Here is an 18185-nt window from a genome sequence, read left to right on the forward strand (position 1 = left end):
TCATAGAAATTCAGTTGAGAGGGCCTTTGAGATCTTCTTTCTCAATCTATTGATATACTGTACTTCAAGTCACCTAACTGCCTAAATTTACTACTCTGGCAATAAGGAGTATAGTAAAAAAGACAGATGAAGAGAGGCTGAGATCTCAAAATTGTTGTCTTGAGGAAAGGGAACAGAGGAAGCAGCTGCCCTGAGCCAGTAAAGATTTGTTTCACAAATCTTTGTAGACGTGGTCTACAATAGGAAATTGGGATTCAATTCTAATACAACCAATATACTTTACAATAAGGGAACAAAAGTCCTGAATTATATTTCCTACTCTTCCTCTTCTTCCTTCCTAAATTTAATTTTTCAAATCTGGCATTTTATTAAAGGGGGGCTTCCCTATGCAGATTAAGGAAAATGAATGTATCAGGGAACATATGTTACATTAAACTCACTGATCAATTTTAGCGTTCTTAAAAGTGGGACAACCAGACATTATGTGCTTCATGATGTGATATAAAAGAAAGTATGCATCACCTATAAAGTGTTCTTGCCTGAAAAAAAACCCACAAAGAATCTAACTGTCACCAAGGCTTTAGAAATAACTACCAGTTTATAGGAAATATGAGGAAGGAGAAACAAGTTACATAATCCCAGACAGAAGTAATTTGAAATCCAGAATGTGGGTATATTCTCTAGGACAATTAACCTGGTTTCTCCAACAAACCAGTGGCATAAAAGGGGGGAGGGACTTTTACAGAATAAAAGAGATAAGAAACATCAGAATACAATATAGGAATATAAAATGGGTAAACAACAAGGAACTACTATATAGCACAGGGAACTATACTCAATATCTTATAATAATCTATAATGGAAAAGAATCTGAAAAAGAATATATATGTATAACTGAATCACTTTGCTATACACTTGAAACTAACAGAACTGTAAATTAACCTCAGTAAAAATAAATAAATAAAAATACAATATAGGGATTTTATATGGATTTCTAGGGAGAAAAACTGAAAAAAGACATTTTTGAAACCATCATGAAAACATGAATATGGACCAAGTATTACACTTAATTCTACTATGTGTGATAATAGCAGGGTTACCATGGTACTTAGGTGAAAATTAAAATATCCTTATCAGTTAGAGATGCATACATAGCATTTGTGAATGTCTGCGATTGCTTTAAAATATGCCAGGAAAAAAGTAGGAAGCTCTATTAAAAAAAGATTAGCGGGTGGCGCAGTGGTTGAGAGTCCGCCTGCCGATGCAGGGGACATGGGTTCGTGCCCCGGTCCGGGAGGATCCCACATGCCGCGGAGCGGCTGGGCCCATGAGCCATGGCCGCTAAGCCTGCACGTCCGGAGCCTGTTGATAATTGTTGAAGCTCAGTAAGTACATAGGAGTTCATTATACTATTCTATTTTCCATAATAGAAGGTTAAAGAATCCTGGTCATTACTAATAACCTACATCTACCTATGCTCCTCTTCTATCCTTTGTCCCTGCCTCCCTCAACCCTGAAGGAATTTTATGTTTCTCATTCTCTTATTTTATCCCACATATATGTACCCCTAAATAATATATTGTTATAATTGCTTGGTTTTGAACTTTATAAAAGTACATTAAATTTTTAAAGCACTGATTATAACAATTTTGCCAAATACAACAGTAATGTTAGATCATGTTAGAAAAAGATGACTTCTAAAAAAGACTAAAGGGCCTATCATTTTTTTAAAAAATATTTATTTATTTAGCTGCACCGGGTCTTAGTTGTGGCACGTGGGATCTTCGTTGCCACATGTGGGATCTTCTTTGCGGCATGCGGGATCTTTTAGTTGAGGCATGCAGGCTGTTAGTTGTGGCATGCGGGATCTAGTTCCCTGACCAGGGATCGAACCCAGGCCCCCTACATCGGCAGCACAGAGTCTTAACCATTGGACCACCGGGAAAGTCCCAGGGGATATCATATTTTAAAAGTTAACAATCATTAGAGGCTTAACACATTACCAGAGGAGTATGAGATAAATTTGGCAATTGAGGATGCCATAAAAAAGGGGTAGGTTAGAGACCTCTGAGAGGCTGGGAGAGAAAATTATGAAACCAAAAGTAAGGAACAAGTTTTTCTAAAACAAAAATGATCTACAGGAAGTCAAGCATGCATAGCACATAGATAAGGACATATCTGGAGTGGCCCTAGAAGAGTGAGATGCAGAGCACTTAGCTGAAGCCCTGTAAGGTAGAGAGCCAGAAGCATGATCATAACAAAACTAAGTTGGGCCTACTTGGCTGATAAGTATATTTTTCAAACGTCTTGACTAAAAACAAGTGAGTAAGATACCCCAGAATAGCAACCCAAGGGCTCCAAATTACATTTAAGAGAGTCATGTAATATATTCTTCTTAAAAAATACTTGTATTCTTACTTAGAAAACATTTTAAAATACATTATTGTACTCTGAGTTTCTGAAGGAGGAGGACTGGATTAGAAATTTTTTATTGCTCCTAGCACCTGAAGTACCAAGCTCTTCACAGGTACTCAATGAATGTTGAATGTGAACAATATGAACATTTTTACCATAAATAACAAGTTAAGTAAGCCTTTCACAATCCCTGTACCTGCCTTCTATACTTTGAACAAGTTTTTTTAAATTAAACTTTTTTCCTCATTAAATTGAGCACCATTCTTATTTTAAATTTCAATTTCTGCCCTCTTATTTCATATTCCAAGAAAGGGGTATTAAACTATTAAGGTACCAGGAAACTCCAAAGCATATGAACTCTCTTTGCCTCTGAATAACTATGGAACACATCCTACCACCTCCATGTTTACTGCTATAACCCAACTTCAGAACCCAATCATCAGGTCACCTAGATTACTGTTATCCTCCTCCCTACTCTCCTTCTAGTTTTATTTCCCATCTGCTAACAGGCAAATCTGATCATGCCTGATTATGAATACCAGGAAAGGAAAGTAATCAGTAATGGAATGGAAGAGTACAATAGTACTCCCAAAGTAACATGAGGGAAAACAAAGAAAAAGAAAAGAAAGAAGAGACGCTTGACAAAATAAAGAACAGAAAAAAGAAAACAAATTAAAATAACCAATACACATACTATAAGATGATAGAAATAAAAATCAAGTATAAAAACTTTGAACTAAATGTGGATAGAATTCTAATAAAAATAGAAAGTGTCAAAATGGGTTTAAAAATGAAACAGAATAGTCTGTTAACAAAAGATATACTTAAAATGTAAACTAAATAAAAGTAAGAGACACTTAGATTCCATGAACATGCAAACAAAAAGAAAGCAAAGGTGGCAATATTAATATTAAACAAGGTGGTATTTAACCTTCAAGTCACAGAAACAGGGTAAAAAATGTTTATTATACAATGATAAAAATATAATTCATTTAGAAGTATAACTGTAATAGGACGTTAAAATAGGAGTCAAGTCCTAAAATAAGCTGAAGTCCCAAGAACGTGGTAGGCTATTTTCCCATGTAAGCTTAGTAAAGTAAACTCAATGGAAAGAATCAGACTAGGCTCATCTTGGAAGGGACTTTGACCAACAGGGTCATCTAGGGTGGCATAGTAGCCATCAGACATATGGAACTCTCACAAGTCCAGGGTTTGTGGGCAAAAGTTGTTGAGCAACCACTAGAGATGCACTCATTGCATAATAGGAAGTGTAGCAGGAAGTTTCCTGTGGGCTATTTCATCAAAGCCCACAAAAGTACCTCACAAGATAGCACTAAAAATATGCCAAACTGGACAACACCAACAACAAATCATAACAGTCAAGTAAATCTTTTCCTTTCAATATTCAACATTTTGAAATTTTATAGCAGTCAACCATAGAGAATTGTTTACAAAAAAGAGAGATTTGTAAATGCCCAATATTAACCCCCTTAACAGTCTTCATTTTTATTCGTTTCTTCTATTTGATACTACCAAAGAAAATCTAGAGGAATGAGAATTAGAAAATCTACCCTATCGAAGAACCACCAGAACCTGAAGGTACTCTTAAAAGTATAATAATAAAAATTCTATTTTATGGAATGCCTCCAAGCTTCTAGGCATTTTCACCAAGACGATGAAAGCAGTTGATAAAGAAAATAGGAGAATATAAATGCCTCAAACTAATAATCATTACATTTCCACAAAATTAAGAACTGTGAAGAAATGTAAACCTCCTACTTATTTGAAGAAGTTCTTTAATGAAGGGGGAAAACTGCAGAAAATTTGAGAATATAATTTCTATTCTTATTCACAATTGTTCAAGGATTGTAGGCCCAGCAGAAAAAAAATTTGCTCTTAGCAAGTGGTAATTTTAACAATTCTCTTGCATTCCAGCTATCTGAAAGATTCACAGGATAAAATTCAAATTCTTTTGCATTACACATTAGGCCCTTCTTTATCTGATTCCTAAATACCATCTCCAACTGTGTCCCCATATGCACCCTTTCTTACCTAGCCATAGTGGCTTATATATAGTTCTTCAAATGTAATAGACTCTTTTGTTGCTTTGTCTTAGCCCACATCTTTCTTTTCTCTAAGAGGTCCTTCCCTCTTTCCTTCACCTGGGTAATTTCAACTCATCTTCAAGACAGCATATCCTGATGTCTCCTCTCCCTCCCCAGGCTGAATCGCCGCTCTTCTGTACTCCCACAATATTCTGTGTATACCTTTATAATAGTCCTTACATTACTAAATTTTAATCAATTATCTCTTATCTTCCTCATTAAATGATAATATTTTTTAGGACACCTACCACATCCAGTCTACCTCTGTCTTCTTTTCTTATTTTTATTTTTGGTCATGCCACATGGCATGCTGGATCTTAGTTCCCCCAACAGGGATCGAACCCGTGTCCCCTGCAGTGGAAGTGTGGTGTCTTAACCACTGGACCGCCAGGGAAGTCCCTACCTCTGTATTCTTAACAGCTACCTAGCAAAGGACTTACCACACAGAAAGTATATGCATATATGGACTGTCTGTCCAACCGTCTCCCTTTCTCATGCACACATATACACACAAAAATATTGAGGCATAGTCATTTTGGACATATCTCTGGTGGGCTGAGGTGGGGAGGGAACTACTTTTTCCCAAATGATTTCTCTGCTATTTCATAAATTTACAATTTGAAGCTTGAAATTTTCCTCCTATAGTTGTCATTCCTTCAAGAAGTATTTTCAATTGAGACCAAAATCGAACACATGGTAGATGGTAACTCTTGATTAAAGCAGGATTGTGTGTGAATGAAAAAGGTTTATTAATAAATGTAAGAATCCCCATCTGCTTGGAGTAGAAAGACAATGCAAGGGATGAGGATGGGAGAATTGCAATTTGAGAAAATAATATGCTACGTGGCAAAGAAGAACTCATCTAAAGTTCTGCAAACCAATCATCACTGATCAATAATCCTATAATCTGAGACCAGGATAACAGGTGGTGCCTGTTATCCACCTGAGGCTTTTCAATAACTTTTAAGATTAAGTGAATGATTTGGGCTTTTCTTTAATAAACCTCATAAAGCAAAAAGAGCCTTAGATTATTGGGTACTTAATATCCAAACTACTTTAGAGACACCAGAATCTGAACACTTTTTAATAACAGTAATACAAAGGCTTACTAATCTACAATGTCTCAGACTGAGTTGATTTTTCATTTTCTTCAATTTCTAAGGGAGCAAATGAGAAATATACAATAAAATGCACCCACAAATTTCATTAACATTAGGGAAACCTTCAGAGGCAGCAACTCATACAGTCTGACATATAGGTGGGGTCTCAATATATAGTGTTGACAGACAAAAGGAAACAGATGGAAGGCTAGATAGAGGATAGAGAGCTTGCTTGCTATACCTCTAAACATGACAAGCCATCTCATAAATGTATACAAGAGAATGTGGATGAACTAGCACAAAACCATTCCTATTACAAAAGTTAAAACAATGTAAAAAAATCTCAGAAAGTCCAGTGTTTTCTATGTTAAAGTATAAAGTTAGTCTTGGTTTTCTTTGAGAATAGATCAAGTCAGTATAAAAGGAAAAAGAAACTTAGGTTGAATGCTAAGAAATTTCTAACTCAAGGACTGAGAAAACTAGAGCATACAACAAAGAACTTGCATATTTATGTAAACATTAGCATTACTTTGATATATCTGAAAATTTTTGAAATGGGCAAAATTTTGGTAAAGGCCTACCTGACCTAGTCTCTTTCTTTTCCAGTCCATTCCCTAAGTCATTGTTAAAATCACTCCCAAAGCACAAATTTAATCATGTTAGCTCTCTGCTTAAAAACCTCTAATGGTTCTCTAATACCTATGACATAATCTCAAAATTCTACATTACAACATAAAAGATTCTTTATAATCTGGTCCCAACCTACCTTTCCAGTCTCTACTCCTATCAATCATTTTTCATTATTCTGTAATTTACTACATTCATTCATTTATTCCACTTGTCCTTTCTCCATTTGGAGCCTTTCACATACTGTTCCTTTTGCCTAGAATATTCTACTCCTCTTATAACGGATGAAATTCCACTTGTCCTTTAAGTCTCAGCCCACATAGCATATGCTTTATGAAGCCTTTCAAGATTCCACCAGGCAGGGCTTCCCTGGTGGCACAGTGGTTGGGAGTCCGCCTGCTGATGCAGGGAACGCGGGTTCGTGCCCCGGTCCGCGAGGATCCCAGGTGCCGCGGAGCGGCTGGGCCCATGAGCCGTGGCCGCTGAGCCTGCGCATCCGGGGCCTGTGCTCCGCGGCGGGAAGGGCCGCGGCAGTAAGAGGCCCGCGTGTCGAAGGGGAAAAAAAAAAAAAAAAAGATTCCACCAAGCAGAGTATCTGATTCCATTTATGTGCTTAAACAGAATTTTGTCTCTGTTCTAATCTATAGCACTAGATAGATGTTTATATGTCTGTCTGCTGTAACAGATTAGGACTACATGGCAGGGCATATGTTATTATTCCTAGTTTGGAGAACAAAATCTGGCTCATAATAGTGATTTAATAAATATCTGTTTAGACCTCCAATTGTTTCAAATCATTTAATATGATAGTTCTTGAAACTTACAAAGTAAATTTTAAGAGTTTAAGATTGTTTTACTTGATAGTTTAAAATATGATTTTTTTGCTTTGCTATATTTATTAATCTTTAACTGACTACCACTACATGAATTGTACAATTATTTTCATTTAAATTTAGTGGAAATCCTGTAAAAACATCTATTTAGTTTAAATATATGGAAATACTCACTTCTATATTTGGTAGAGTAATTGTCACCTGTTCACCTTTGCCGACTTCAAGCTCTCCTTCACAAGAAGTGTCAATAGAAGCAGGTTTGAAGTCATCTAAAAATAGATATAGATACTGGTTTTTATAAGATGGAAGAATACCTGAATACCTGGGTATCAAAAATATGAGCATGTTTCAGAGTGATAAATCATTTTTCAATAGCCAGTAATTAAAAAGGCTTAGAAGAGTCTTAATATTGCAAACAAACAAAATACAATCCAGATTATTTGTGTATGTATAATTCTGAGAAAAAAAGAAATAGCTACACTCTAAAACAGTATTCCTCACTTCATGATCCCTTGGGATCCTGTTTAGATCAAGATGAACTAGACTACGATGTTCCACTGCTAAAAATGAAATAATGTCAGTATCTTGACAATTTTCTAAAAACCAATATCAGTAGAACATCTTCAATTTTCAGGTTTTTTTCTCCCCTAAATTTTTCTTAAACCACCTTGGGCTCCTACTACCACTTGTCTGCTGTCCTAGCAGAATACAAAATGAATGAAAACACAGCAAACACACATTCATGGGGAAAATTTAAAGAAAACTTATTCAGTTTAACAGCCTGAGTTTTTCATGGATACATACACCACTAAAAGATGTGTAAATTTAACCAAATCTGCCACTTCAGAAGAAATTAAAATAAGTTTTCATTTTGAATTAGATCATAATTCAACTGATGTCATTAAAATATATCACCTAGAGGGAACACAGGGTGCTAAGATATTTCACATACTGAGCAAGCTTAAAAACCTCTAAGATATGAAAGTCACTTAAAAATAATTCACATCAATATACATCAATGACTAATAAGAACCTGCTGTATAAAAAATAAATAAAATAGAGGGGGGACCTTGAATATGGCGGAAGAGTAAGACGCGGAGATCGCCTTCCTCCCCATGGATACACCAGAAATACATCTACACGTGGAACAGCTCCTACAGAACACCTACTGAAGGCTGGCAGAAGACCTCAGACCTCCCAAAAGGCAAGAAACTCCCCACGTACCTGGGTAGGGCAAAAGAAAAAAAGAAAAAACAGAGACAAAAGAATAAGGACGGCACCTGCACCAGTCGGAGGGAGCTGTGAGGGAGGAAAAGTTCCCACACACTAGGAAGCCCCTCCGCGGGCGGAGACTGTGGGAGGCAGAGGGGGGAGTTTCGGGACCGCGGAGTAGTGCACAGCGACCGGTGCGGAGGGCAAAGCGGGGAGATTCCTGCACAGACGATAGGTGCCGACCGGCACTCACCAAGCCGAGAGGCTTGTCTGCTCACCCGCCGGGGCTGGCGGGGCTGCGAGCTGAGGCTCGGGTTTCGGTTTTGGACGGAGCTCAGGGAGAGGACTGGGGTTGGCGGCTTGAACATAGCCTGAAGGGGTTAGTGCACCACGACTAGCCGGGAGGGAGTTCGGGGAAAAGCCTGCACCTGCCGAAGAGGCAAGAGACTTTTTCTTCCCTCTTTGTTTCCTGGTGCGCGAGGAGAGGGGTTTAAGAGCGCTGCTTAAAGGATCTCCAGAGACGGGCGCGAGCCGCGGCTAAAAGCGCGAACCCCAGAGACGGGCGCGAGCCGCGGCTAAAAGCGCGAACCCCAGAGACGGGCGCGAGCCGCGGCTGAAAGCGCAAACCCCAGAGACTGGCGCAAGCCGCGGCTAAAACCGCGGACCCCAGAGACGGGCGGGAGACGCTAAGGCTGCTGCTGCCGCCACCAAGGGGCCTGTGTGCGAGCACAGGTCACTCTCCACACCCCTCTTCCGCGGAGCCTGTGCAGCCCGCCACTGCCAGGTTCCCGGGATCCAGGGACAACTTCCCCGGGACAACGCACGGCGGGCCTCAGGCTGGTGCAGCGTCACGCCGGCCTCTGCCGCAACGTCATGCCGCCTTTGCCGCCGCAGGCCCGCCCCGCACGCAGTGCCCCTCCTTCCCCCATCCCCCAACCCCCGGCCTGAGTGAGCCGGAGCCCCCGAATCAGCGGCTCCTTTAACCCCGTCCTGTCTGAGCAAAAAACAGACGCCCTCCAGCGACCTACACGCAGAGGCAGGGCCAAATCCAAAGCTGAGCTCCTGTGAGCTGTGAGAACAAAGAAGAGAAAGGGAAATCTCTCCCAGCAGCCACAGAAGCAGCGGATTAAAGCTCCACAATCAACTTGATATACCCTGCATCTGTGGAATACCTGAATAGACAAGGAATGATCCCAAATTGAAGAGGGGGAATTTAGGAGCAAGATCTATGATTATTTTCCCTTTTCCTCTTTTTGTGAATGTGTACGTGTATGTTTCTGTGTGAGATCTTGTCTGTATACTCTTGCTTCCACCATTTGTCCTAGGGCTCTATCCGTCCATGGTTTTTTTAAAAAATTTTTTTTCTTAATAATTAATTTTAACTGTAATAAATTTATTATACTTTACCTTCATTCTTTCTTTCTTTCCTTCCTTCCTTCCCTCATTTAGACAACGAATCACCCCAAATTGAGGAGGTGGTCTCTGAGAGCAAGATTTATGATTTTTCCCCCTTTACCTCTTTTTGTGAAGGTGTATGTGTATGCTTCTGTGTAAGATTTTGTCTGTATAGCTTTGCTTCCAACATTTGTCCTAAGGTTCTATCCGTCCCATTTTTTTTTCTAAATATTTTTTTAATTCAATAACTATATTATACTTTATTTTATTTTTACTGTATCTTCTTTCTTTCAGTCTTTTTTCCTTCTTTCCCTCCTTCCTTCCTTCCTCCCTCCCTCCCTCCTTTCTTTCCTTCTTTGCTTCTTTCTTCCTTCCTTCCTTTCCTCCTTTCCCTCTTTCTTTCCTCATACTTCTACCAATTCTCTCTACTTTTTCTCCCTTTTATTCTGAGCCGTGTGGATGAAAGGCTCTTGGTGCTCCAGCCAGGAGTCAGGGCTCTGCCTCTGAGGTAGGAGAGCCAACTTCAGGACACTGGTCAACAAGAGACCTCCCAGCTCCACATAATATTAAACGGTGGAAATTTCCCAGAGACCTCCATCTTAACACCAGCACCCAGCTTCACTCAACGACCAGCAAGCCACAGTGCTGGACAACCTATGCCAAACAACTAGCAAGACAGGAAGACAACCCCACCCATTAGAAGAGAGGCTGCCTAAAATCATAATAAGGCCACAGACACCCCAAAACACACCACCAGACGTGAACCTGCCCACTAGAGAGACAAGATCTAGCCTCATCCAGCACAACACAGGCACTAGTACCCTCCACCAGGAAGCCTACACAACCCACTGAAACAACCTTAGCCACTGGAGACACACAACAAAAACAACGGGAACTACGAACGTGCAGCCTGCAAAAAGGAGACCCCAAACACAGTAAGATAAGCAAAATGAGAAGACAGAAAAACACACAGCAGATGAAGGAGCAAGATAAAAACCCACCAGACCTAACAAATGAAGAGGAAATAGGCAATCTACCTGAAAAAGAATTCAGAATAATGATAGTAAGGATGATCCGAAATCTTGGAAGTAGAATGGACAAAATGCAAGAAACAGTTAACAAGGACCTACAAGAACTAAAGATGAAACAAGCAACGATGAACAACGCAATAAATGAAATTAAAAGTACTCTAGATAGGATCAATAGCAGAATAACTGAGGCAGAAGAACGGATAAGTGACCTGGAAGATAAAGTAGTGGAAATAACTACTGCAGAGCAGAATAAAGAAAAAAGAATGAAAAGAACTGAGGACAGTCTCAGAGACCTCTGGGACAACATTAAACGCACCAACATTCGAATTATAGGGGTTCCAGAAGAAGAAGAAAGAAAGAAAGGGACTGAGAAAATATTTGAAGAGATTATAGTTGAAAACTTCCCTAATATGGGAAAGGAAATAGTTAATCAAGTCCAGGAAGCACAGAGAGTCCCATACAGGATAAATCCAAGGAGAAATACACCAAGACACATATTAATCAAACTGTCAAAAATTAAATACAAAGAAAGCATATTAAAAGCAGCAAGGGAAAAACAACAAATAACACACAAGGGAATCCCTATAAGGTTAACAGCTGATCTCTCAGCAGAAACCCTACAAGCCAGAAGGGAGTGGCAGGACATACTGAAAGTGATGAAGGAGAAAAACCTGCAACCAAGACTACTCTACCCAGCAAGGATCTCATTCAGATTTGATGGAGAAATTAAAACCTGTACAGACAAGCAAAAGCTGAGAGAGTTCAGCACCACCGAACCAGCTTTACAACAAATGCTAAAGGAACTTCTCTAGACAAGAAACACAAGAGAAGGAAACGACCTATAGTAACGAACCCAAAACAATGTAGAAAATGGGAATAGGAACATACATATCGATAATTACCTTAAATGTAAATGGACTAAATGCTCCCACCAAAAGACACAGATTGGCTGAATGGATACAAAAACAAGACCCTTATATATGCTGTCTACAAGAGACCCACTTCAGACCTAGAGACACATACAGACTGAAAGTAAGGGGATGGAAAAAGATATTCCATGCAAATGGAAACCAAAAGAAAGCTGGAGTAGCAATTCTCATATCAAACAAAATAGACTTTAAAATAAGGACTATTAAAAGGGACAAAGAAGGACACTACATAATGATCAAGGGATCGATCCAAGAAGAAGATAAAACAATTGTAAATATTTATGCACCCAACATAGGAGCACCTCAATACATAAGGCAAATACTAACAGCCATAAAGGGGAAATCGACAGTAACACATTCATAGTAGGGGACTTTAACACCCCACTTTCACCCATGGACAGATCCAAAATGAAAATAAATAAGGAAACACAAGCTTTAAATGATACATTAAACAAGATGGACTTAATTGATATTTATAGGACACTCCATCCAAAAACAACAGAATACACATTTTTCTCAAGTGCTCATGGAACAGTCTCCAGGATAGATCATATCTTGGGTCACAAATCAAGCCTTGGTAAATTTAAGAAAACTGAAATTGTATCAAGTATCTTTTCTGACCACAACGCCACGAGACTAGATATCAATTACAGGAAAAGATCTGTAAAAAATACAAACACATGGAGGCTAAACAATACACTACTTAATAATGAAGTGATCACTGAAGAAATCAAAGAGGAAATAAAAAAATACCTAGAAACAAATGACAATGGAGACACAACGACCCAAAACCTATGGGATGCAGCAAAAGCAGTTCTAAGGGGGAAGTTTATAGCAATACAAGCCCACCTTAAGAAACAGGAAACATCTCGAATAAACAACCTAACCGTGCACCTCAAGCAATTAGAGAAAGAAGAACAAAAAAACCCCAAAGCTAGCAGAAGGAAAGAAATCATAAAAATCAGATCAGAAATAAATGAAAAAGAAATGAAGGAAACAATAGCAAAGATCAATAAAACTAAAAGCTGGTTCTTTGAGAAGATAAACAAAATAGATAAACCACTAGCCAGACTCATGAAGAAAAAAAGGGAGAAGACTCAAATCAATAGACTTAGAAATGAAAAAGGAGAAGTAACAACTGACACTGCAGAAATAAAAAAAATCATGAGAGATTACTACAAGCAACTCTATGCCAATAAAATGGACAATCTGGAAGAAATGGACAAATTCTTAGAAATGCACAACCTGCCAAGACTGAATCAGGAAGAAATAGAAAATATGAACAGACCAATCACAAGCACTGAAATTGAAACTGTGATTAAAAACCTTCCAACAAACAAAAGCCCAGGACCAGATGGCTTCACAGGTGAATTCTATCAAACGTTTAGAGAAGAGCTAACACCTATCCTTCTCGAACTCTTCCAAAATATAGCAGAGGGAGGAACACTCCCAAATTCCTTCTAGGAGGCCACCATCACCTTGATACCAAAACCAGACAAGGATATCACAAAGAAAGAAAACTACAGGCCAATATCACTGATGAACATAGATGCAAAAATCCTCAACAAAATACTAGCAAACAGAATCCAACAGCACATTAAAAGGATCATACACCATGATCAAGTGGGGTTTATTCCAGGAATGCAAGGATTCTTCAGTATACGCAAATCTATCAATGTGATAAACCATATTAACAAATTGAAGGAGAAAAACCATATGATCATCTGAATAGATGCAGAGAAAGTTTTCGACAAAGTTCAACACCCATTTATGATAAAAACCCTCCAGAAAGTAGGCATAGAGGGAACTTTCCTCAACATAATAAGGGCCATATATGAGAAGCCCACAGCAAACATCATCCTCAATGGTGAAAAACTGAAAGCATTTCCACTAAGATCAGGAACAAGACAAGGTTGCCCACTCTCACCACTCTTATTCAACATAGTTTTGGAGGTTTTAGCCACAGCAATCAGAGAAGAAAAGGAAATAAAAGGAATCCAAATCAGAAAAGAAGAAGTAAAGCTGTCACTGTTTGCAGATGACATGATACTATACATAGAGAATCCTAAAGATGCTACCAGAAAACTACTAGAGCTAATCAATGAATTTGGTAAAGTAGCAGGATACAAAATTAATGCACAGAAATCTCTGGCATTCCTATGTACTAATGATGAAAAATCTGAAAGTGAAATCAAGAAAGCACTCCCATTTACCACTGCAACAAAAAGAATAAAATATCTAGGAATAAACCTACCTAAGGAGACGAAAGACCTGTATGCAGAAAATTATAAGACACTGATGAAAGAAATTAAAGATGATACAAATAGATGGAGAGATATACCATGTTCTTGGATGGGAAGAATCAACATTGTGAAAATGACTCTACTACCCAAAGCAATCTACAGATTCAATGCAATCCCTATCAAACTACCACTGGCATTTTTCACAGAACTAGAACAAAAAATTTCGCAATTTGTATGGAAATACAAAAGACCCCGAATAGCCAAAGCAATCTTGAGAACGAAAAAGGGAGCTGGAGGAATCACGCTCCCTGACTTCAGACTATATTACAAAGCAACAGTAATCAAGACAGTATGGTACTGGCACAAAAACAGAAAGATAGATCAGTGGAACAGGATAGAAAGCCCAGGGATAAACCCACGCACATATGGACACCTTATCTTTGATAAAGGTGGCAGGAATGTACAGTGGAGAAAGGACAGCCTCTTCAATAAATGGTGCTGGGAAAACTGGACAGGTACATGTAAAAGTATGAGATTAGATCACTCCCTAACACCATACACAAAAATAAGCTCAAAATGGATTAAAGACCTAAATGTAAGGCCAGAAACTATCAAACTCTTAGAGGAAAACATAGGAAGAACATTCTATGACATAAATCACAGCAAGATCATTTCTGACCCACCTCCTAGAGTAATGGAAATAAAAACAAAAATAAACAAATGGGACCTAATGAAACTTCAAAGCTTTTGCACAGCAAAGGAAACCATAACCAAGACCAAAAGACAACCCTCAGAATGGGAGAAAACATTTGCAAATGAAGCAACTGACAAAGGATTAATCTCCAAAATTTACAAGCAGCTCATGCAGCTCAATAACAAAAAAACAAACAACCCAATCCAAAAATGGGCAGAAGACCTAAATAGACATTTCTCCAAAGAAGATATACAGAATGCCAACAAACACATGAAAGAATGCTCAACATCATTAATCATTAGAGAAATGCAAATCAAAACTACAATGAGATATCATCTCACACCAGTCAGAATGGCCATCATCAAAAAATCTAGAAACAATAAATGCTGGAGAGGGTGTGGAGAAAAGGGGACACTCTTGCACTGCTGGTGGGAATGTGAATTGGTTCAGCCCCTATGGAGAACAGTATGGAGGTTCCTTAAAAAACTACAAATAGAATTACCATATGACCCAGCAATCCCACTACTGGGCATATACCCTGAGAAAACCAAAATTCAAAAAGAGTCATGTACCAAAATGTTCATTGCAGCTCTATTTACAATAGCCCGGAGATGGAAAGAACCTAAGCGCCCATCATCGGACGAATGGATAAAGAAGATGTGGCACATATACACAATGGAATATTACTCAGCCTTAAAAAGAAATGAAATTGAGTTATTTGTAATGAGATGGATAGACCTAGAGTCTGTCATACAGAGTGAAGTAAGTCAGAAAGACAAAGACAAATGCCGTATGCTAACACATATATATGGAATTTAAGGGAAAAAAATGTCATGAAGAACCTAGGGGTAAGACAGGAATAGAGCCGCAGACCTACTGGAGAACGGACTTGAGGATATGGGGAGGGGGAAGGGTGAGTTTTGACAGGGCGAGAGAGAGTCATGGACATATACACACTAACAAACGTAGTAAGGTAGATAGCTAGGGGGAAGCAGCCGCAAGGCACAGGGATATTAGCTCGGGGCTTTGGGACAGCCTGGAGGGGTGGGAGGGGGAGAGTGGGAGGGAGGGAGACGCAAGAGGGAAGACACATGGGAGCACATGTATATGTATAGCTGATTCACTTTGTTATAAATCAGAAACTAACACACCATTGTAAAGCAATTATACCCCAATAAAGATGTTTTAAAAAATAAAAAATAAATAAATAAATAAATAAATAAAATAAAATTCAAAATATATATATATATATACATCAATGACTGAAAATAATTCTGATACAGAATTCCTTTGCTGTTGCCAGGTTATCTTCTGGTTTCTTTGCTGTTGCCAGGTTATCTTCTGGTTTCTTTTAAATAGAGGCTGGTAATCCAGATTTTTGTATAAAAGATCTTGATTTTTAGGTATTTACAACCAAATCAGGTTAAAACAACAACTGTGTGGGTCAAAAAAAGCATCTCTAAAGTCAAAATCAGCTGATAGGCTATAAATCTATAACCTCTGTTTTAGTGTTTAAAAACAGATTTTTTTCTTTATATCATTACTTTTGATCTTCACAACTCTCTGACTTGAATATTCTCACCCATATTTTACTGATGGTGAACTCCTCTAAAGTAATGAAGCCAGTAAAAGATAAGCGAGCAACTCAAGCCACACACTCTACCCAGCCCATATTATATAGCCTCTTTGCCTTAGATCCACAGTTCCAAACTTCTGTGTATATGCATGTGTCTGGAGGGGTGGTGTTAGGAGATGAGGGATAGTCATAAGTCCCTATCGGAATCTGATGAAAATTATAGACCAGCTACAGATCCTCTCTGCATAAAAATGCATATATGGGGACTTCCCTGGTGGCACAGTGGTTAAGAATCCGCCTGCCTAATGCAGGGGACACGGGTTCGAGCCCTGGTCCAGGAAGATTCCACATGCCGCAGAGCAACTAAGCCCATGCGCCACAACTACTGAGCCTGCACTCTACAGCCCACGAGCCACAACTATTGAGCCCGTGTGCACAACTACTGAAGCCCGTGCACCTAGAGCCCATACTCCACAACAAGGGAAGTGAAGCCACCGCAATGAGAAGCCCGCGCACTGCAATGAAGAGTAGCCCCCACTCGATGCAACTAGAGAAAAGCCCGCATGCAGCAACAAAGACCCAATGCAGCCAAAAATAAAAAAATTAATTAACTTTTTAAAAAGTAATACATGCTTAAAATATGCATATATGAACATACATATCAAATACTATATAATTTCAAAGGATTCACAAGCCCTTGAAGCCTATGCATAAATGCCTATAGTATATGTGATACCAATAACAGACAGAAATGTACTCAAAATATCTGTAGGTTTGCTTAATGAGCTGGAATTTATAACCAGTAAGTCCATCAAAACTATTCTGAACCTATTTATATTTCTAATTATTATTGTTAGAATAAATTCCACATTTTATTACTTGTTATATTAAGTAATGTTGTCTTTTATTTACCTTCACACAAGAAATTTCTTTTTAAGTATACAAATTTTGAGATTCAAGGGGTTAAATATAGCTCTAGAACTACAGAATTTGTTGAATAATCTGATGTTCATGCTTTCCATATGTTTTCTAATGTCAAATGTATTCTCTTCTAAGTTGGAATGATTCCAGACTAAATAGTTTATTTCTTTTGGTTCTTCTTGGTTTGGAAGCCTCACCACTAATTTTATCGTTTATTTTCTCTGGATTTCCTTCATTTATGTTATTTTCTTCAGATTTACAATACAATTAGTTATATTACATAAAGAGTGGAAAAATATTTCCTGCCTTATTCTCAACACTTTTCCTATCATTGTTGATCACTTCTCTGACTATTTTGGCTGTAGCATCACACAATGTCAATATCTTCACAAAAGAGTCCACAATTAGTAACATAAATTTATTTCCTGGGATCTGAACTAATTCAGCTAACTCCAAAACCCATACCCTTTCCAGTATACCACACTAATCAGAGAACATTAATTGTAAATGTAATTTCAATCCTATTTTTCATTAGTGTACTTTCTAATGTGTGCCCATACCAAAGCTTAACAAGCAGTTTTTTGGGAGTGGCTCTACTTGGTGCCTCAGACAATATTCCTGTAGTCACTGTCCATGAGCTCATCATTTCATGACAGGAAAAAATGGTGTCATTTACAAACTTAGGAATTTCAATCTTTATTCCCTTATCTGGTTATAAATTGTAAAACTAGTACTAGCTCAAATCCAAAATTTATTCTAATGGGTCCTATTGCTCAAACTCTTCTACCCAGTGAAGCATCTGCTGTTAAGCATTAAGTTTATCATTTACAGAACATCCCATGTCTTCCCTACCACATGCCAGACTGTTTTTGATAGGTTTTACTGCCAAGCCCTGATAAATGCTTTTTTTTTTTTCTTTTTCTTTTTTTTTTTTTTTTGCAGTACGCGGGCCTCTCACTGTTGTGGCCTCTCCTGTTGCGGAGCACACGCTCCGGACGCACGGGCCCAGCCGCTCCGCGGCATGTGGGATCTTCCCAGACCGGGGCACGAACCCGCGTCCCCTGCATCGGCAGGCGGACTCTCAACCACTGCACCACCAGGGAA

The 18185-nt window shown here is 38.7% G+C and overlaps 1 protein-coding gene across 2 annotated transcripts in view; it reads right to left on the minus strand.

Moving 5' to 3' along the window:
* The window catches only part of EAF2 (ELL associated factor 2), a 64131-nt gene that overhangs the window by 42289 nt on the left and 3657 nt on the right, over window positions 1-18185 (minus strand). For both annotated transcript variants that reach the window (XM_032631347.1, XM_032631348.1), the window contains exon 2: window positions 7255-7349. In XM_032631347.1, coding sequence (XP_032487238.1) covers window positions 7255-7349 — 95 coding nt within the window. The remainder of the gene's footprint in view (window positions 1-7254; window positions 7350-18185) is intronic.

This window comes from Phocoena sinus, chromosome 4, assembly GCF_008692025.1.
Source record: "Phocoena sinus isolate mPhoSin1 chromosome 4, mPhoSin1.pri, whole genome shotgun sequence".
NCBI classification, from domain to species: Eukaryota; Metazoa; Chordata; class Mammalia; order Artiodactyla; family Phocoenidae; genus Phocoena; species Phocoena sinus.